General features: G+C 42.7%; 1 protein-coding gene across 1 annotated transcript in view; it reads right to left on the minus strand.

Annotated features, from left to right (window-relative positions):
* Window positions 1-22,308, minus strand: part of TMEFF1 (transmembrane protein with EGF like and two follistatin like domains 1) — a 227,572-nt gene that overhangs the window by 155,618 nt on the left and 49,646 nt on the right. Inside the window, 1 exon segment of the mRNA XM_006172345.2 lies at window positions 9,770-10,220. Within this exon segment, the coding sequence (XP_006172407.1) occupies window positions 9,770-10,187 (418 nt within the window). The 5' untranslated portion in view covers window positions 10,188-10,220.

Consider the following 22,308-nt stretch of genomic DNA (forward strand, 5'->3'; position numbering starts at 1 on the left):
TTTTGGAAAAAGTTTTTTTTTTTTTTTTTTAAAGAGTATTTCTGTGCCATCCAGAGATAATGAAAATATCTCCCCAGGAATCTTTCCCAACTCTGACAGCTCTGGCCTCAATTAGACGTCCTTCCTTTATGTTCCCACTGCCTCCTGGGCCCACTTCTGGCAGAGGACTGTTAAAACTGTCAGTTTAACTACCTCCCCTTCAAGTCTCCGAGTACTTTGAAGATGGAAGCCACCTCTCATTCATCCTCACACAGACCCCAGCAGAGCCTGCTAGAGCGATGGGTATGTAAGAAACGTGTGTGGTGTGGGTTGACCACAGTGGGTCATGTCCCTCCTGACACGGCACAACCATGGAGAAAGATCAGGGCTCTGCAGAGGTAACCAAGGCCCAGAACAAAGGAGTAGGAAAGGGTTAACAGTGAGGCGAGGACCCTCAGAGGCAAGCCTCAACTATAAAAAGCGATTCCCTCACCCATTTCCTTTCTAGTCTTAGATCTGAAAACGTTTACTTTGAAGACTGAACACACAGACATTTTGTGGTACCTCTAGTCTCTATTCTCTTGGACTTCATTCCAGAGGATAGTTCTGGAGACTCCTCTGTATCTTTAAAGTTCATTCACTAACAATGCTGCTGTCACTCCCAATTCCCAAATGCCCACTTTTACCTCAACCATTTTAGCCTTTAGGGACCTAAGGAGATAATGATGACTGTGGCTACCATTTTCTGAGTAGCTAACCAGGTATGAGACTAATGCTTTAAATTTACATCAACTCTCAAAGAAAAATATCACTGGAAGAAACCAAATACAACATCCAAAGTCATTTGGCTAGTTGAAAGAACCAGGATTCCAATTCAAGTCTACATGACTCCAAAACCCAAGCTCAACCACTATAATACCCAGCGTCAGTGTCCCACTATGCATTTGCTCAGCTGACCACTTACATACCTTAAACAGTCTCCAAACTGTATCCATTACAAAACCATCTTTTATTAAAAATATGGGTGTATGGTCTGCATCTGATCTCCACATGGCTAGAACTGTGAACATTAGGCAGTCTGTTCATGTCTGGGAGCAGAGAAATGACTACTTTAAAACTACTTTTAGTTTAAATGTGTGCCAACATACAAATTAAAAAGGTGGCGCGGTGGTTAAGGCACTGAATCCCATGGCTAACAGTGCAGTTTGAGACTCGGACTTGGCAACTTGAAAAACATGCCAGGTGTATGTGCATATGTGCCCAAAATCCCAAGGGGAGAATGGAGAAAAGATTGCAGTGTAGGGACCAGCAGGTGGCATGGTGGTTAAGGTGCTGTACACTCCCACATGGCCCACCATGTTTCAAGTCCTAGACCTGGTAGCTTGCTTTCTGACTTTCCTTGTCTCTCTCTCTCTCTGACCAAAGTAAAATAAAATGAATAAATAAAATTAAAATAGACAATTCTTTAAAAATACTCAGAGATTGCGGTGCGGCCATCACCCCTGGGAGGTGATTTCTCTCTCTCTCTCTCTCTCTCTGTGTCACATGTACACACCTTATGGCAAAAAGTCTAAAATAATAATACTTAAATAAATAAAGCTAGTTCTCTTAAAAAGGCTCTGGCTAGGGGCTGGCAGGGGGCATGGTGGTTAAGAGCACTGGACTTCCACCTGGCCGATTGCATCAAGTCCTGGACCTGGTGGCTTGCTTTCTCACTTTCTCTTTCTCTCTCTCTCACTCTCGCTCTTGCTCTCACTCTGCTTTTTCCTGATCAAATTAAAATAAATAAATAAATTAAATTAAATTAAATAATTCTTTCTTTTTTTTTTTTGGAGAGGTTTTTCACTATAGGGCAGGTGCGCTCACCAGACAGACAGAGAGAGACAGAGAGACAGAAAGCAAGAAATCACCCCCCAGGAGGGATGGTCACGCCACAATCCCTTCTCCTCCGTTCTCCTTTCGGGATCTTGGGCACGCACGCATATGCACCTGGCGTGAGGTTTAAGCCACTGGGTCCAGGACGCGAACCACGGTCGACTACATGGGAATCCAATGACATAGCCATTACGCTAACTGCTGGTTCCCAAATAAAATAATTCTTTAAAAACAAAAAAGTCTCTGGCTGAAGAAGGGGTTTAAGGGCCAGCTCTGTGGCACAGTGGCTATGTGCTGCTCAAGAGAAGTCAGATTTCAGTTTGAATCCCTGGCATAGTCAGCCTAAAACATGCTAGACACACATGCCAACTGCCCAAATCTGAGGGACTGAAGGAAAGTGGTAATCAGATCCTATGAAGAGTATTCATTTCTCTCACTCTCACTTTCACATATGCACACATGTGATCTATCATGAATAGAGAAAAAAAGTCTTAAAACTAGGGAAAACAGGTATAAGCAGGTTGCATAGTGGTTGAGGCACTGGACTCCCACATGTCTGATGGTGGTTTGAGTCCCAGACCCAGCAGCTTGAAAATCATGCCAGGCACAGGTACACACATGCCCAAAATTCCAGGGAAGAGAACAGTGGAGCAAGGATTGTGCTGTGGCCATCTCCCCTCATTTTCCTTCTCTCTCTCTCTCTTTTCCTGCAGTAGGCACACACACCCTATGGCAAAAACTTAACCAAAAAAAAAAAAAAAAAAACCTAGAGAAATTCAATAGAGTAGCTAATTAACTTTCACACAAATATTGGCTCCAAAGAAGAGAAGTGTTCAGATGGGGAGATTCTTCTCTTAACTGAAAAAAAAGAGACTGGTCTGGGAATGGCAACCTGCTGCAAACACACGTGACATAATCTCTCTTGCAGGTAAGGCAAGCATCCGAAGTAGATAACAACTCACTGTTATGCAAATAGGCAAAAATGGCAGGTGAGATCTCCTGGAACCAGAGAACACAGTCAACGGGCACTTTTTTACTTGGGCAATTTGATTAAGTTTAATTTGATTAAGTTTAATGTCAGTAGGAAAAGACCATGATGGCTGTAAAATGATGGAAAGGCCCAGTTTCAGTGGCATGGACGGCAGAGCACTGCTTCATGATACAGGGGCCAGATGAGCAGCCTGGGTTTCTGGTCCCGGGTCAGGGCGTGCCTACGACCCAGGCTGGCTGAGAGGAAGGGGGTAAGGAGCATGGTGTGACAAGGCAACTGTGCATGTGTGCACACGTGTCTCACGAAAGAGAAAAGGGGGGCAGCGGAAGGAAGGGAAAGGAAATGATGTACAGGCCGAACACAGCTACTCTCATCAGAACATAGCCAACAGGACTGATTAGGAAAAAAGGCTAAAAATAAGAATGTGCGGATGCATAATAAGGAAGATAATACATTAACTAAAAGAAATTAATCAGATTTTAGATTTATGCATTGCAATGAGAATTGATCTTAAAAACAAGATTTTAGGGACCAGCAATTAGCATAATGGCTACGTCCCTGGACTCCCATGTAGCCGACCATGGTTCCAATCCTGGACCCGGTGGCTTAAACTCACGCCGGGCGCATGTGCGTGCGTGCCCGAGATCCCGAGAGGAGAATGGAGGAGAAGGGATTGCGGCGTGACCATCCCCCCTGAGGAGTGATTTCTCACTTTACGTCTCTATGTCTCTCTCTGTCTTTCTGGCTAGTGCACGCGCCCTATAGCAAAAGCCTCTCCAAAAAAAACCCCAAGATTTTAAATGAAAAAAATGGTATCTACAGCACAATAGTTTTAAACCATGTAAGTTAAAAATATGTGTGCACAAAATACATGTAGGAGAACGCACAAGCACATTAGAACAATTCAGGTGCTGAAGAGTATGAGAGTGGTGAGCAGGGGCAAAAAGGAAACATACACAAAGAACTAACACAGAGAGGGGCTTTTTCACTGCTGGGGTGCCATGACTGGAAATACACTCAGCCCCCTGCACCCAAACTCCTGCCCCAAAAGAACAAGATTGGATTGACGGTATTAATAATGTTTTGTTTTTGTTTTTGTTTTTGTTTTGAGTTTTTTTCCTTAGGGTGTGTGTGCTCGCAAGAGACAGAGACAGAGAGAGGGAAAGTGAAAAATCACTCCCCAGAAGGGATAGCCACACCATAATCCCTTCTCCTCCAGTCTCCTCCTGGGATCTTGGGTGGGCACACACACCTGCCCCGCATGAGTTTGAAGCCGGCAGGTCCAAGATTCAAACCACAGTCAGACATGTGAAAGTCCAGCAACACGACAGTTACGCCATGTGCTGGCACAATAATATTTTCATTATTATAAGAAATGCTCACATTATTCGATTATAACTTTATAGTACAGAAGTAATAGAATATGAAATTAAATTTAACTTTTCTAAAGACATTTGACTGCTACTCAAAAGCTTAGTTTTCAGAAATGTATTACATCTTTGGGTATCCTACACTTCTAGCCACTCCTCATAAATTGTATTGGTTCCCAGAGTTTGTTCCCCAAAGCTACTGGATAAGTATCAAAGCCAATAATCATAATTCATAAAAACCTGAACAGTAGGAGCTAGCAGGTGATGTGGTGGTTAAGGTGCTGAATTCCCACATGGCCAAAAGCCATTTGAGTCCTGGACCTGGTGGCTGGAGAATCTTGCCAGATATGAGAAAGGAGGAGAGAGGATTACGGTATGGTCATCTCCCCTCAGGGGTGATTTCTTACTTTCCCTTTGTCTCTCCCTCTCTCAAGCAAGAACATGCACATTATGGCAAAAAAGAAAAAAAGCTAAACTAAATAAATAAATACAGGGAAAATTAATATTTAAAAATCTGAAGGGTACAGATTGTTTTAATATATTTAAGAGAGAAATATTGAGTTTCTTCCTTTTTTTTTTTTTTTTTTGGAGAGGTTTTTGTTATGGGGCGCCTGGCCTCACCAGAGAGACAGAGACAGAAAGCAAGAAATCACCACCCCCAGGGTGGCTGCGCCGCAATCCCTTCTCCTCCATTCTCCTCTCAGGATCTGGGGCACACACACACGCACCTATGTGAGTTTAAGCCACCGGGTCCAGGACTCAAACCACGGTTGACTACATGGGAGTTCAGCGACATAACCAGCAACTGCTGGTCCCAAATAAATAAATCTTCATCAACAAACAAACAAACGAACAAAAACAAGATACCTAGGTGACTTCTATGTACATTAAAATCTCAGAAATACTCATCTAAATGGCAAGACTTATAGATCTTGCCAACTGTTATGCCAACTGTTGGTCCCTTGCTAATACCTTTTTAAGTGTTATATTTAAATTTAAGACTGCTATGTTCAAATACAGATGTACATTTTAAGGAAATCATTGACAAAGTTAATAATACCCAGGGAATCGTGACCAAGATGGTATAGTTAAAACCATATCACGTGGAAAAGTAGATGGAGGGAGGCCTCTAGTGGAACTGTAGTAGGCTCTATCCTGCTTAACATTTTTACAATAAATTCCAACAAATCTCTAAGTACCTAATTCTATAACAGACACCCTGTAAGATGTTAGAACAGCACAGTGCAGTAGAAATCTCAGAGCTACATAATTAATTGTAAATGTTCTCATAAAAAAATTTAAAATTTTGGGGACAGCAGGTGGCATAGTGGTTAAAGCACTGGACACTCCGACATGGCCAACCATGGTTCAAGTCCCAGACCTGGTGGCTTGCTTTCTTACTTTCCCTCTCTCTCTCTTTGTCTCTCTCTGGTCAAATTAAAATAAATGAATAAATAAATAAAATTAAATAAGTAATTCTTTTCTAAAAATTTAAGAATTTTTTTAAATAGGTGAAGTTAATTTCAGTCATTTCTTTTTAAATTTAACATCTAAAATATCATCATTTAAGATGTAATCAATTTAGAAATATTATTAATGAAATATTTTACATTCTTATTTTTGGTACTAAGTCCAAAGTGCCATGTGTTTAAATTACAGCACATTTCAATTTGGTCTACTGACATTACAAGTATTTATCAGCTTCATGTGGTTTGTGACTACCGTACTGAACAATGCAGTGTTAAAGTTACAAAAGTAAAACATTTGCACACATGCGTGCACTGTTTATGTGTCAAAATACACACAATTTAATGAGGGCCATAATCCTACAGCAGATTTTCAACCTTTCCCCCACCAAGTCCCAGAAAGGATGATCAGCAATTCCAGTCTTCTTTTTTTCTTTCTTGAATGTAAATTGAAAGACAAAATGAGTGAGACAATCTCGAAGCTATTTTAATGTGCAGAAAGAGTTCTGGTACCTCAACTTCTATGACTAGCGGATTAACTAACTACTTAGAATGCACGTCCCAACAAAGCACCAAAGTTCTCAACTGACTTCCAGACTTGACCTGAAAATAGAAACAGACATTTGGCTATACTTTAATAGTCACAAGCAAAAGGAAATTTCATGTGTCATATATCTACAGACATCCAATTTAAAACAAATCTTTTGGGCCAGCAGGTGGAAAGGTGGTTAGGGCACTAGATTCCCACATGGCCAATCACAGTTCAAATCTTGGACCTGACAGCTTGCTTTTCCACTTTCTCTCTCCCTCTCTCTCTCTGGTCAAATTAAATAATAATAAATAAAACTAATTAAAAAAAAAAAAAAAGGAACCAGCAGGTGGCATGGTGGTTGGGGGTGCTGGACTCCCACATGGCTGACTGTGGTTTGAGTCCCAGACCTGGTAGCTTGCTTTCTTACTTTCTCTCTCTCTCTCACTCTGTCTTTCTCTGGTCAAATTAAAATAAGTAAATAAATAAATGGATAAATAAAGTTAAATAAAATAATTCTTTTAAAAAATTAAAAATAAGGACTGGCAGGTGGTGTGGTAGTTAAGGGCACTGAACTCCCACGTGGCTGACTATGGTTTGAGTCCTGAACATGGTGGTTTGCTTTCTCACTTTCTCTATCTCTCACTCTTGCTTTGTCCCCCTCTGGTCAAATTTAAATAAATAAATGAATAAATAAATAAATAAAGTTAAACAAAAATAATGCTTAAAAAATAATTTTAAAAAGATAGACATTTCTGGGACCAGCAGACTGGCAGCTTGCTTTCTCACTTTCCCTCTGTCTCTCTCTCTCTCTTTTACTCTGTCCCTCTCTGGTTAAATTAAAATAAATAAAGTTAAATAAAATAATTATTTAAATAAAATAAAATAAAATAAAACAAATCTTTCACATGTGAGTCTCCAGCAATTATCACTACAGGAAGGACATTGGGAATCCGTATCTATTCTTGCTAGAAACTTATACATTATGCTTATGAATACATGAATTACATAATTTCTTCCAAAAAGAAAGAGAAATAAAATGTGAAATGAACTTTCTAGATCCTACCCCAGAATTTTGAAATGGGGAAAATAAGATAGTTCCCTATGAATAAACCTATGAAATAAATACAGAAAACGCTGCATCACAGATTGGCAAAATGGACTGAAAGCAGTTTACACCAGCATCTTCTAGCAACATCTCCCAGGGAACGTAAGCGATTAGACGAGCAGCCCTGCTGCTTGACTTCCCTCCCTCCCCCAGCGCCACTCCAGATTCTGCCTCACAGAGACTGGATGACTCCAGGGCCAGGAAGATGGAGAGTAGCTTACTGAAAGTATAAACATCTCCAAAGCAAGGGCACTGTCACTTAGCAGTGGGCCCACGTACTACCAAAGCAGCAATGAGTAGAAGTAAGAAAGAGCTGGTAGTGCCCACAGATGTACTGTTGGCTGGTTTGGGAATTCAACTATCAAAACCCAGACACAAGGTTCCTACAGTGGACAAAGCTGCATGAGGTTCATGGCATTAATCACTATGGCTACCCAACTGGCTCCCTGGACTTAACCTTGGTCAAATGATCAACAATCAAATGCTTTTGACCATAATTTAGCTTCCTAGGATGATCTGCCTACAGGTGAATTTAAAAAAAAGGTTCTAATGAAAAACATGTATTTAGTTCACTCAGTCATTATCTTTTCTACTCTACACGGATAACGTTCTTGGTTTTAGACACTTCCTTATGACTTTTAATTAGCAAGAGCCAGTCCCTCAGAGTTCTATCTACTCTGAGGACATTGACAAGTGAATTTTTCATCCTGCAAAGCAAGAACCAGATTTTCCCTGGACAAGTACTTGCTGGATCCTTGGAGCACCATATGAGCAACTCCTTGGCCTCCCCAGGAACCTGCCTCTGCTTCAAGGTGTGTCTTCTGCAAATTGCAATAACCTATATAAACTGGCTACTTCCTATCTTAGAAGAGGTAAGAATTATTGGAAATTTATCCACATATACTTTCATCCTCCCCTTGCCTGGAGACATGTCAATAGCCCCTTAATTTCAATTTCTGAAGCTATGGCATACTATCATTGCACCTTGATTATATGACAGTCTTTTCCTCCTCCTTGAATTATGTACAACATATTTTTCTCTTTTCAGTAGAAATATATTAAAATGAACTTTTGGAACCAGCTGTTGGCATAATGGCTATGTCGCTGGATTCCCATGTAGTTGACCTTCGTTCAAGTCCTGGACCCAGTGGCTTACACTCACACTGGGTCCATGTACGTGCGTGCCCAAGATCCCGAGAGGAGCATGAAGGAGAAAGGACTGCGGCATGGCCATCCTCTTTGGGGGGGTGATTTCTCACTTTCTGTCTCTCTGTCTCTCTCTGTCTTTCTGGTGAGTGTGCGCACCCTATAGCAAAAAACTCCCCCCCCTAAAAAAAAAGATTTTTGCTATAGGGAGTGTGCACTTGCCAGAGAGACAGAAAGCAAGAAATCACTTCTCAGGGGGAATGGCCACATCGCAATCCCTTCTCCTCCATTCTCCTTTCGGGATCTTGGGCACACACGCACACATGCCAGGCATGAGTTTTAAGTCACTGGGTCCAGGACTCAAACTGCTTTTGACTACATGGGAGTCCAGTGATGCAACCATTTTACCATCTGCTGGTCCCAATAGATCACTCTATTTTGTTTAAAGAGTTATTTTATTTAACTTTATGTATGTATGTATATATGTATGTATGTATTTTAATTTGACCAGAAAAGGACAGAGTATGAGAGAGAGAGAGAGAAAGTGAGAAAGTAAGCCGCCAGGTCCAGGACCTGAACTGTAGTTGGCCATGTGGGAGTGCAGCACCCTTACCCAACACGCCACTGCTGGCCCCAGTTCACTCTTTTAATATTGTCTTTTGAGTGGCATCTAACACAGTGCTTTGCAAATAACAGGGCCGCAAAAAACATTTTTGAAAAAGTTTGAGTGAATAAAAATCCTCATCAAATTATTTTATTTGTGATAGCTTCAGATAAGTAACAGAAGTCCCTCATTAATCATAACTCTCTTAATGTAGCTCCTTATTTCTCTAAGAGAAATAGCATAAAGATCTGTTCAAGTACTTTTGCTTTAATGAACAGCATGAATTTTTTTTTTTGGGGGGGGGTAGGTTTTTGCCATAGGGCACATGTGCTTGCAGGGGACAGAGAGAAAGAGGAAAAATGAGAAATCACCCCTGGGGGGGGAGGGGGTCGCCACCCTGCAATCCCTTCTTCTCCTCGTGGGATTTTGGGCATGCATGTACATGCGTCTGTTATGAGTCTGAAGTCACCAGGTCTAGGACTCCATGTGGGAGTCCAGCGCCTCAACTATATGCCATCTGCTGACCCCATAACCTATATGACTTTCAATATCCTATATAAGCCTGAGGTTTTTGAATTAGGAAAATCAAGTTCGAAGCGAAAGTTTCTCTTTTAGAAATCCCCTCAAAATGAAGGGCTTTGCAGTTAAAGTGTCAAACAGGCACCCAAAGGAGCATGCAAACTGGCCTCAGGAGGCAATACCTTGGGCTGCAGAATCGGGGTGGTATTCAGGCTCTTCCTCCGGAGGACTCTGCAGGAAGTAGAGCTGCTCGGGCAGCATGTTGGCGATCTTCTCCTTGCCTAAGACGTGGGTGCTCAGAAGGGGGCTGACACTGCGTTTCACTTTCTCCCTCCTTTCATGAGCCATAATTTTTTTGGTCCGAGCCTTGATGTTCTCCCAGCACTTCTTCAGCTGTTTGAAATCCCGTAGTGACACACTTGGCTGAGAGTTGTATTCGTGGGCAAGTGCTTGCCAGGTACGTTGTTTGAGGGCAATAGTACGTGCATCACTTTTTTTACATTCCAGCACATACTTGTACTTTTCTACTAAAGCAAGCAAGATGCTCTTTTCCAATTCTGAGAAGTATTTGGCAGGTTTTATAATTTCGTTGTTTTGCATTTTCCACTCTATTTCTCCTGGCCGTTATTTATCCTGTAAAATGAAGTTGAAACAGTAATTACCAACTCCAACAATAAAAAAAGTCAGCATTTGGGACTGGCAGTTGGCGTAATGGCTATGTCACTGGACTGCCATATAGGCTATGACTGCAGGTTCAAGCCCTGGACCCAGTGGCTTAAACTCATGTGCATGCACATATGCGTGCGGGCATGCACCAGGCACATGTGCGTGCATGCTCAAGATCCCGAGAGGAGAACGGATAAGTGATTGTGGCGTGGCCATCCTCACTAGAGGGTGATTTCTCGCTTTCTGTCTCTGTCTTTCTGGCAAGCACACGCACCCTATAGCAAAAATCTCTCAAACCCGAGCAACGCCAGCCAGTGGTGTAGTGGTTAAGGTGGCTGAATCTCACATGGTTGACCATGTAGTTGGAATCCCAGACCTGGTGACTTGAAAAACAAGTGCTAGCAAGTGGCATGGTAGTTAAGACTCTGGACTCCGACATGGCCAACCACAGTTTGAGGCCCAGATCTGGTGGCTTGCTTTCTCACTTTCCCTCTCTGTCTCTCTCTGGTAAGCACACATTCCCTATAGCAAATCAAAATAAAGAAATAGAGGAACCAGCAATTGACGTAATGGCTATGTCGCTGGACTCCCATGTAGCCGACTACAGTTTGAGTTCCGAACCTGGTGGCTTAAACTCACGCTGGGCGCATGTGCATGTGTGCCCAAGATCCCGAGAGGAGACTGGAGGAGAAGGGATTGCGGCATAGCTATCCTCCCTGGGGGGTGATTTCTCGCATTCTGTCTGTCTGTCTCTGTCTTTCTGGTAAGCGCACGCGCCCTATAGCAAAAACCTCTCAAAAAAATTTTTTTAAAAAAAGAAATAGATAATTCTCTAAATAAAAATAAAAGAAAAAGGAAAAAGACACCTGCTATGTGTGTGTGTGTGTGCATTCCCCAAAATACCAAAAGGAGAAATGAAGGAGAAGGAATTGTGGTGTGACCATCCCCCATGAAGGGGGGGCTTTCTCATTTTTCTTCTGTCTCTTTCAGGCTAGCACACAAAACCTGTGGCAAAATTAAAAAAAAAAAAAAAATCCTGATGACAGAGTCCATTTAAAATTCAACCTATATATCTGGGGCTGGCAGGTGGGTTGTTGTTAAGAGGGCCAGATCCCACATGGCCAACCACAGTTCAAGTCCTGGACCTGGCAACTTGCTTTCTGACTTTCTCTTTCTCTCCCCCAGGGGGGATGGTCACGCCGCAATCCCTTCTCCTCCATTCTCCTCTCGGGACCTTGGGCACGCACGCACATGCGCCCGGTGTGAGTTCTAAGCCACCGGATCCGAGACGCAAACGGCAGTCGACTACGTGGGAATCCAGCGACATAGCCATTACGCTAACTGCTGGTTCCCAAGTGAATAATTCTTTAAAAAAATAAATTCCACTTGTATCTTAAGAATTAGAAACCAACATGAAAGGAGTCCCATTAGCAAAAAATGGGACAATCTGAATATCAAAGATAATGGATACACAAAGACTGATTAAGTTATTTCCTCAATCTTTATATATCTTGAATTTTCCATCCTAGAAAGGGGAGAAGGCTGAAGCTTTTCTGTTTATGGTATATTACTTTAAAATCACACTAGTATATGCCAGCTGTTCATATACTATGCCTGGGGAGGGGTTACTCTAGTTGTGAATGACTGAAATCTCTTATACTGAGGCTTGGAGGGAACTAGACCACCTTCGAGAGCCTTGAGGAATGTGGGCCTTATGTGAGACACAACCTCTCACTATGCTGTGCACCTCCTCATCCCAAAAAGTAAGGTTAGAGTGAAGCACGGTGTGATCAGTCTCCTCATACCTGGTACTGAGAGATTGAAACACATGTCAAAGGTTGTCTGTCTTCACATCCTGAGCAACAAGGGTAAATTTATCTTTCACGGTGTCTAGTCACCATATAATCCCTCTCCTCCAGTTCTCCAGCCTGCCAGATCTTGGGCACTCTTGCATGTGCCTCACTTTTTTTTTTTTTAAAGAGGTTTTTGCTATAGGGCACATGCGCTCACCAGAAAGACAGAGAGAGACAGAGACAGAGAGATAGAAAGCGAGAAATCACCCCCCATGGGGCATGGCCATGTCGCAATCCCTTCTCCTCCATTCTTCTCTCAGGATCTTGGGCACGCACACACACGTGTCCGGCGTGAGTTTAAGCCACCAGGTCCGGGACTCAAGCCGCGGTCAACTACATGGGAGTTCAGCGACATAGCCATTCATTACGCTGACTGCTGGTCCCCATGTTTCAGGAGAACCAAGTCAGGAATTCTAACTGCAGTTGCCATGCAGAAACTAGCCTTTCGTTTTGGTTGTTACAGGTGGCTCACCAGGAGACACAGATACAAAAAGAGAGGGCAAGTGGGAAATGGTGCCCCAAGGGGAGGCCATACAATTCCTTCTCCTCTTGGGACTTTGAGGCATGAACACACATGCAACCCAGTGTGATTCTCAAGCTGCAGGGTCCAAGACTTGAACCATGGAGTCTCTCACCTTAACCTCTATACCACCAGCCGGTCTTAGATCTATCCTTTTCTTTATTTTTAAGAGTTATTTATTTTATTCCATTCGTTTTCTGTTCGTTTGTTTTAATTTGATCAAACAGAGACAGAGAGAGAAGGGGAAAGTGAGAAAATAAGCCGCCAGGTCCAGAACTCGAACCGCAGTCAGCCACATGGGAATCCAGCACCTTTAACCATCATGCCACCTGCCAGCTCTGGATCTATCCTTTTTTAAGCACTGTATTACTATGGTACTACAGAGCTAGCTCAACCCAACCCTTTTTCAGAATCACTGCTATAAGGATTGGAAACTCTAATTTATAATGAAAAAGGATTAATTATTTTGTTCTGTAATACATAATATTATTTTATGTATACATAGATATCTTCTCTAAAGAAATCTTTTTTTAGGGACCAGCAGTTGGTGTAATGGCTATGTCGCTGGTCTCCCATGTAGTCGACCGTGGTTTGAGTCCTGGATCCAGTGGCTTAAACTCACACTGGCCATGTGTGCGTGCGTGCCCAAGATCCCAAGAGGAGAATGGAGAGGAGACTGCGGCGTGGCCATCCCCCCTGGGGGGGGTGATTTCTCGCTTTCTGTCTCTCTGTCTCTCTCTGTCTTTCTGGTGAGTGCACGCACCCTATTTCAAAATCCTCTCCAAAAAAAAATTTTTTTTTAATTTATTTAATTTTACTTATTACCGTTAAATAATTATAAATAATTATCTCATTTTGTTCACTATTTTTTCATTTGATGAGAGAGAAAGAGAGGGAAAGTGAGAAAGCAAACCACCAGGTTCAGGACCCAAACCACAGTCGGCCATGTAGGAGTCCAGCATTCAACACACATAACTTAATGCCCCTATTATTATTATTTTTTAATTTGATCAGAGATAAAGAGAGGGAAAATGAGAAAGCAAGCCATCAAGTCGGGACTCAAACTGTAGTTGGCCATGTGGGAGTCCAGCGTCTTAACCACCATGCCACCTGCCAGCCTTATCTTGATTATTTCTTCAAAAGAAATTCCTAGAAAAGGAATGACTGCTGAAAAAGATGAAAAACTTAAGGCTTTTGTTACACTACCAACTGATCCTTGTAAAATAGTGTACCAATTTATATCTCTACTGACAGCAAGTGAGCATATTGGTTTCTCCACTTCATTTTTTAAAATTTCATTCATTCACCCACTTAGTTATTAATTTGACCAGAAAGAGACACAGAGAAAGAGAGAGAAAGTGAGAAAGAAAGCCACCAGGTCCGGGACTCGAACCGTGGTTGGCCATGTGAGAGTGTCCAGCACCTTAACCACAGTACCACCTGCTGGTCCTCCATTCACTCTTGCTGTTAACACTTTTTATGCCAACTGTGGAGGTGAAAAATGTCACCTCATTGTTTAATGAGATATGAATTCCAGTCCTCAGGTAAATAAACTACATTCTGACTGAACAAAGTCCTTGCAAAACTTGTCAGTTACATGGAATTGGGACCAGCAGTTAGTGTAATGGCTATGTGGCTGGACTCCCATGTAGTTGACTGCAGTTCGAGTCCCGGACCCAGTGGCTTAAACCCACGCTGGGCACGGGTACATGTGTGCCCAAGATCCTGAGAGGAGAATGGAGGAAAAGGGATTGCAGTGTGGCCATCCCCCCTGGGGGGGGGGGGGCAAGTGAGAAAGCAAGCTGCCAGGTCTGGGACTCAAACCACCGTCAACCATGTGGGAATATAGTGCCTTCACCACACGACCTGCTGGTCCCACAACCAGTTAAGTCTGTTTTTTTAATCTTGCTCCCTGACTCTTGTCAGGAAGAATCAATGTTTCTCAGCAGTGTTGACCTTTATAACTTTTGTATTAAAGACAAACACACATTTACATGTTTGCAGGGACTGCTGATAGGACATGCTTAAAATATGTAAGAAATGTTGGTGAGGTAAAGCCAAACTCACATTCCAAAGTCTACAAAAATGAAAATATACCAGAAAAAAAAAAAGAGAGAGAAAATATACCAGGAAAGGACATAAGGAAAAACAAACAAACAAACAAACAAAAACAGTGGTTATACATATACCAAAGTTTATTATCTTGGGCTGGCTCCATGACATAGTAATAATGTCTTATAAAACCTAATGTGGAGGGACCAGCAGTTAGCGTAATGTTTATGTCGCTGGACTCCCATGTAATCGACTGTGGTTCGCATCCCAGACCCGGTGGCTTAAAACTTACACCAGGCGCGTGTGCGTGCATGCCCAAGATCCCGAGAGGAGAATGGAGGAGAAGGGATTGCGGCGTGACCATCCCCCTCTGGAGGGTGATTTCTTGCTTTCTGTCTCTATGTCTCTGTCTGTCTGGCGAGTGCACACGCCCTGTAGCAAAAACCTCTAAAAAAAAAAAAAAAAAAAGAAAGAAATTACATGGAATTAATTCCAAACAACTCAATAATTCTTCCTCACAATATGTGCAATACACTAGCTGCCACCAGATGGTGGTGGACTTGTGAGGAGTCTAAATTTCACAAAGGACCTTGCCCCAAGTGCAGCCAGCTGTCTCTAAGTAATAATAGTAATAATACAATAGCAGATAACTTTTATTGAGCCCTTATTGAGCGCCCTTATTAAGCACTATACCAATGCTTAATATGCATTATTTCAATTAATCTTCTCCAAAACAGCCCCTAAGAGCATCATTTGTTACACTTCAATATTTTCTGTTAAAAATAAATAAATTAGCAGAAGAAATTACACAACTGCTCTTAAAAGCAAATACTCAGAATCACCAACACCTGGGGACCATTAATAGCCTATTACCTAAACTGTTATTTAATCACTAGCTAAGTAAATCTAGAGTTACCAATTTACTTTGCTTAATTTCTTGGAACATCAGGCCTCTGTGGGCCATGTGCTTGCACTCTGCAGGGCTATAAAGGGATTCTGCTATGAGCAGTGTACCCCAAAGGCTTCCTGGTCTCAACAGCCTCATGAGGTAGGCTGTTTTCTCCACTAAGCAATTATTATTCCCATTTCCCAGATAAGAAAACAGAGGCTCAGTACCATGCCATGGTCACACAAACAGTAAGTGACAGAGCCAACCAGAATTCAAACCCAGGTCTGCCTCCACTGCTCATGCTCCTCTGTGTGCTGCTGAACTCATTTCAGACCCAGGACAATCTCTTACTTCCCTGCTCAAATTACAGCAATGCTTGATCTCACAGTCAGTGGAGAAAGGTCCTTGAGAAGGCAACTTAACTGGAACTGGGACAGCTTCAGTCCGTCTGCAATTGTTGGCTTTTCCCTGCACCCTTCCTGCAGCTACAGGAAGAAATTATTTCAAAATTTTGCCTCCAACACCTCCTCTCTTTTCTCTCATGCTCAGGACTCATAACTGTCCCACAGCTACACCTTTTTCATTCTAACTAAAGTTCTGAAATCATTTCTGTTGTTGATCTGATAAGAACATATGTTTGGATAACAGCCATGGAGCTCTAAAATGGTCCATGCCTTAAAGGAACGGTTACACTCTCTTGAGCACCTGTCAGTCCTCAGTAAACACTCCCCAAAGTAAGAACCTTCCCAGCAAAGCTTACTAATTGAAATTTTGAGGCTAAAAAGGCCATTCTAGATTAAAACTATTCAGTAATGTCTATAACTGGTTATAGATGGCAACATAATAAACCCTCCCTGATGTATCAGCTTTGATTAGAAATAGACTGACCTTCTCTGCCCCCCAGCTCTGCTCAGAAGAAATCACCTCTTGTACCTGCTATTATGTTAGTTAGTGTGTTCCCTGTTCTTACACATGATTGTGGTCCAATAAGCAGCTCAGTGACCCTCACAAAGTGGGCCCGCAGTAAGCATTTAATAAACCCATACATTTTGATAGGCGTAAAACCACCTACCATGCACAGAATAACATGCATGACAAAACAAAACACTAAAAGCTTCTTTTAAGCAAAAAATGGTCAAATAATATAACAAAATCCAAAGTCAGTGGAAGTTCCCCTTGTGCTAGGCAAAGTCCCATAGACAGATCTAAATAAAAGACCACAATTCTAGTATCATACAAGAACAAAGAAAAAATAATTAGCACAATCCCCAAACCACTAACAGTGCCTAAACCAGCAGAAGATGGCTATAAATACATGTAATATGTACCTTAAAACAAAAATCCAGGGACCAGCAGATGGTGTAATGGTTACATCACTGGACTCCCATGTAGTTGACCACAGTTTGAGTCCCAAACCCGGAAGCTTAAAACTCACACCAGGCGCATGTGCATGTGTGCCCAAAATCCGGAAAGGAAAATGGAAGAGACGGGATTGCAGTGTGGCCATCCTCCCTGGGGGTGTTATCTCACTTTCTATCTCTCTGGCGAGCACTCGCCCTATAGCAAAAAGTTTAAAAGAAAAAAAAAAAAATCCAGGGCCAGCAAGTGGCATGGGGATTGACTTGCTAGACTCCCACATGGCTGACCACATAACCAAATGTGGTTGTCCCCTGAACCTGGTGGCTTGCTTCCTCACTTTCCCTCTCTCTCTCTGGTGAGTGCATGTGCCCCTATAGCAAATTTAAAAATAATAATAAACAAAATTAAATAAATAATTGTTTTAAAATACATCTGTTTATAGACTGAATGTTTATATCCTCCTAAAGTAAGTATGTTGAAACTCTAGCCACTGTCTATCCCACTCCCAACTCCCCAGTGTGGCTGCATTTAGGGACTGGGCAGCTAAGGAAATAATTAAGTCTAAATGAGGTTGTAAGCATGGGGTTCTGGTCCAATGGGTTAGTGCCCTCATAAGAGACACCAGAGAGCTGGCTTGCCCTCCTTCCCACCCTGACTCCCGACAGGTGTACAAAGAGGTCATATGAATACACCACGGCAAGATGGCAGCCACCTACAAATCAGAAAGCTCAGGAGTCAGCAGGTGGCACAGTGATTACAGTGCTGGACTCCCACATGGTCAACAGTGGTTCGAGTCCCAAATCTAGTCGCTTGAAAATTATACCAGACGCGTGTGTGTGCATACCCAAAATCCAAGAAGAATGGAGAAGGCACGTGGGTGGTCATTCCCCCTGGGGGTTGATTTCTTGAGAGTTTCCCTCTTGCTGTCTCTCTTGTATCTCTCCGGTGAGTACATGTGCCCTATGGCAAAAGCCTTTAAAAAAAAAAAAAGGTTCAGAATGAAACCTATCTTGCTGGCACCTTGATCTTGGGCTCTCAGTCTCTAGAACTAGGAGAAATAAATTTGTTTTTTTAGCCACCTAACCTGTGGTATTTTGTTATGGCAGCCTGAAAAGACTAATAGACTGTCTAATGATTTTTAAGTATATCCAGAGTTAAAGTTTGAGCAAACACCGGAGAAAGTTAGCAAGATTTTACTTCTACTGCCTTTGTGGAAAAGGGAGTTCTTCAAAGTTAATACTCAGAATGGGCACCACCTATGTGCTACGGTGTTGACCACTTGGACACAGATGCCAGGACATGAATGAAATACTGCTTCTAAAGTGAAGTGAAATGAACCAAGGTACTGAAGGCTGAAAACCTAGGCTCAAATCCTGACCTAAACCCTCACCTAGTTGTGTGACTTTGGACAAGTCGAGTAACCTCTAATACTTCATCTGTAAAATGAAGTGTTGTTTGAGGTGCACACTTCCTTTCTCTGCCTTTTTCCCTCTGCATAAGCTCCACAATGTGAATAAAGAAGCGCAGACTAGGGTCAGGCCAGTAGTGCAGTGGTTAAGCACTGTGTAGAGAGCTGGATCCCACATGGCCAATCTTGATTCGAATCCTGGCCCCCAAATAGTTGGGCACATGTATGCCCAAATCCTGAAGGGGTGGAGGAAACGGATTGTGACATGACCATGCTCCCATGGTGTGTGTGTGTGTGTGTGGCGGGTGGTACTTATCTCTCTCTCTCTCTCTCTCTCTCTCTCAGACAAGCACATGTGTCCTTTCCAATAGAAAGGAAGGGAGGAAAAGATGAAGGGACAAGAATTTCAATACATTTTAGTTCTTTCCACCCACAAACTGATTCCAAGAGTAGAATAGTGGTCTATATGTGTGTGTGTGTGTGTGTGTGTGTGTGTGTATATATATATTTACATACTTAAATACTTAATAGCTTTTTATATCATATACACACAATTCAACAAATATGTAAGGAACTCCTGCCAAAGGCTCAGCACAGTCCTAGGATGTGTGGGAGACACAAAGAGAAGGTGAACCACACAACCTAAGCAAAAACTAAAACAAGAGGCACACCGAAACAGACACCATGGTAGAGGACAAAGCGCCTCGGGGGTCAGAGAAGGAAGAGGTTAATGTGCATTATCCGTGAACAAGAAGACACCTGATCTTTAAGAATGTACAGGATATGAACAGAGAGAGCTGAAGATCGTTCAGATGAATAATTGATTGGAACAGTCTGGACTCTGAGTGGGACGACATTAACAGAAAGGAGGAGGACGCACCACGGGCTGCTTCAAAGGAAGAAATGGCTGGGATGTGTAAAGGGAAGGGATCACAAGAAAGCTGAGGCAGTGAGGATTAACCAAGCTCCTACCCGTGCAGGCATCAGAGAGAATGGTATTCCTTAAGATCAAGGAGATCACAGTCCCATGAAGACAGCACCACATAGTGTACTATGAGACAAGCTGGAGACAGGGCAGTATGACAGAGCAGTGACAGAGGTGTGCACTACTCCAGGACTGGAGGGACCTAGAATAAGAATCTTTTTTTTCTTGAGAGATTTTTGCCACAGGGCATGTGCACTTGCTGGAGAGACAGAGAAAGAGAGACAGAAAGCAAGAAATCACGCCCCCAGGGGGGATGACCACCTGGCAATCCATTCTCCCCTCAGGATTCTGGGCACGCACGTACATGCACCCGGCAAGAGTTTTAAGCCAACGGGTCCAGAACTTGAACAACAGTCAACTATGTGAGAGTCCAACGATATAACCATTTCGTCATCTGCTAGTCCCTAGAGTAAGAATCTTTTTATTTTTTTAAAGATTTTAAATTTTTATCTATTATGATTTTTTAATTTGACCAGAGAGAAAGAGAGAGAGAAAGGGAAAGTGAGAAAGCAAACTACCAGGCCCAGGACTCAAACCACAGTCAGCCATGTGGGAGTCCAGCACCCCAACTACCACATCACCTACTGGCCCCTAGAATGATAATCTTAATTCCTACTAGGTAGACCAAAGTTTGAATTAGCCTTAGTACAAAGCAGGGTCACAACTTACAAAAACCTTAAAAAATGTACAAAGAGGTGCAGCCATGTGGGAGTCCAGCACCCCAACTACCACATCACCTACTGGCCCCTAGAATGATAATCTTAATTCCTACTAGGTAGACCGAAGTTTGAATTAGCCTTAGTACAAAGCGGGGTCACAACTTAACAAAAACCTTAAAAAATGTACAAAGAGGTGATGGGTGAGCTGAAGGAAGGTGCTTCCCACTCTCCAAGGGAGACCCGGCAACAAGCTACAGGGGATCAGTTTGCTCTAAAGAGATAAAGGTGGTTTTCTCTCCTGGTCCGTTGCCTGTTTTCTGACTCAATATCTCAAATATAAAAGCTTTCTTTTAAACTAAAAGGACTTTGGCCTATCTTCTCACTTTACAGAAAACTGAAGCTCAGAGCAAAAGAGGGAACTTCCAGGGACCCTCGTAACAGAACAGGGTCTAGAAGAGAAGCTTCATCATTTGTTTTCAACAAAAATTCTTCCCACATCCTTGGAACCCTCTCACTATCAAGACTTTCCTGTCAGCCCCTTGTCTCTAAATTATAAAGCTAAAGTGAGTGTTCTCTGAAGTCCCATCCAGTGCCGGAGGCCCATGTCAGCACTACAGTTAAAATGGCTTTTCTGCAACCTAATTTCCACAGTTCACTGCCAAAGACACAGAGATGGTGTTTTCTGATTACTTATGAGGCGAGAGGAGCTACTGGCCAATGAGAATAGTGCAACAGAATGAAGCGATCTCAGCACTTTAGACTGTCTTGCCATTTTTAGGCTCACACATGGGAGTTGGCGTAATGGCTGTCGCCAGACTCCCATGTAGTTGACCACAGTTTGAGTCCTGGACCTGCTGTTGTAAACTCACGCTGGGCGCATGTGCGTGCGTGCCCAAGATCCTGAGAAGAGAATGGAAGAGAAGGGATTGCAGCATGGCCATCCCCAGGGGGATGATTTCTCGCTTTCTGTCCCTCTGTCTGTCTTTCTGGCGAGCGCACGTGCCCTATAGCAAAAACCTCTCCCCGCCCCCACCACCAAAACAAAAAGGCCACACAGTTTTAACTCTAAGTTAAGCAGTCCCACAGGAAGTGACTGAAGTAGGTGACCCAGTCTCCTAAACACTACATCTCCTTGAAGAGGGCCTGGTACATGGTAGGCACTCGGTGAATGTGTGTGGAACAGTGGTTGAAACCAACCTGTTTGCCATCTGCATTTTTACTAATTACTGCTGGATGTTCTTTTAAAAATTATTACTAGATATGCTTTTAAAAAAGTCTTCTTTTATAAGATTACCATAATTATTTCCCAGCTTCTTCCTGTAGATACCATTACAGTCCAAAGGGAGACCACAGTTTGAGTCCTGGACCTGCTGTTGTAAACTCACGCTGGGCGCATGTGCGTGCGTGCCCAAGATCCTGAGAAGAGAATGGAAGAGAAGGGATTGCAGCATGGCCATCCCCAGGGGGATGATTTCTCGCTTTCTGTCCCTCTGTCTGTCTTTCTGGCGAGCGCACGTGCCCTATAGCAAAAACCTCTCCCCGCCCCCACCACCAAAACAAAAAGGCCACACAGTTTTAACTCTAAGTTAAGCAGTCCCACAGGAAGTGACTGAAGTAGGTGACCCAGTCTCCTAAACACTACATCTCCTTGAAGAGGGCCTGGTACATGGTAGGCACTCGGTGAATGTGTGTGGAACAGTGGTTGAAACCAACCTGTTTGCCATCTGCATTTTTACTAATTACTGCTGGATGTTCTTTTAAAAATTATTACTAGATATGCTTTTAAAAAAGTCTTCTTTTATAAGATTACCATAATTATTTCCCAGCTTCTTCCTGTAGATACCATTACAGTCCAAAGGGAGACAGAAACCAATTATTTTTAAAAAGTTATTAATTTAATTTTATTTATTCATTCATTTATTTTTTAATTTGACCAGAGAGAGACACAAAAAGAGGGGGATGGGGGCAGTGAGAAAGCAAGCCACCAGGTCCAGGACTCAAACTGTCGTCAGCCATGTGGGAGTGTCCAGCATCTTAACCACCACACCACCTGCTGGTCCCCAGAAACCAATTTTTTTTTTAAGGGTCTCATGATGATTATGATTTCCTTATGACTTTGTTTTACTCAAAGGTAGGTATAATCAGACATTAGTCTTACCAGCTCTCACGTGTTCAGACCTGTCTGCCGAGGATGGCCACTCACTCGTGCATGCTCTGCTTCTCCTTTCTTCCATTTTATAGGGCTTTCCAGTCCTGAACTAGTACCAAGCTTGCTTCCTCTAATGCATTCCCTCCCTTTCCCTTTCCCACCCACACCAGGCCATGTAACT

Source organism: Tupaia chinensis, unplaced genomic scaffold, assembly GCF_000334495.1.
Source record: "Tupaia chinensis unplaced genomic scaffold, TupChi_1.0 Scaffold143795_1, whole genome shotgun sequence".
Taxonomy (NCBI): domain Eukaryota; kingdom Metazoa; phylum Chordata; class Mammalia; order Scandentia; family Tupaiidae; genus Tupaia; species Tupaia belangeri.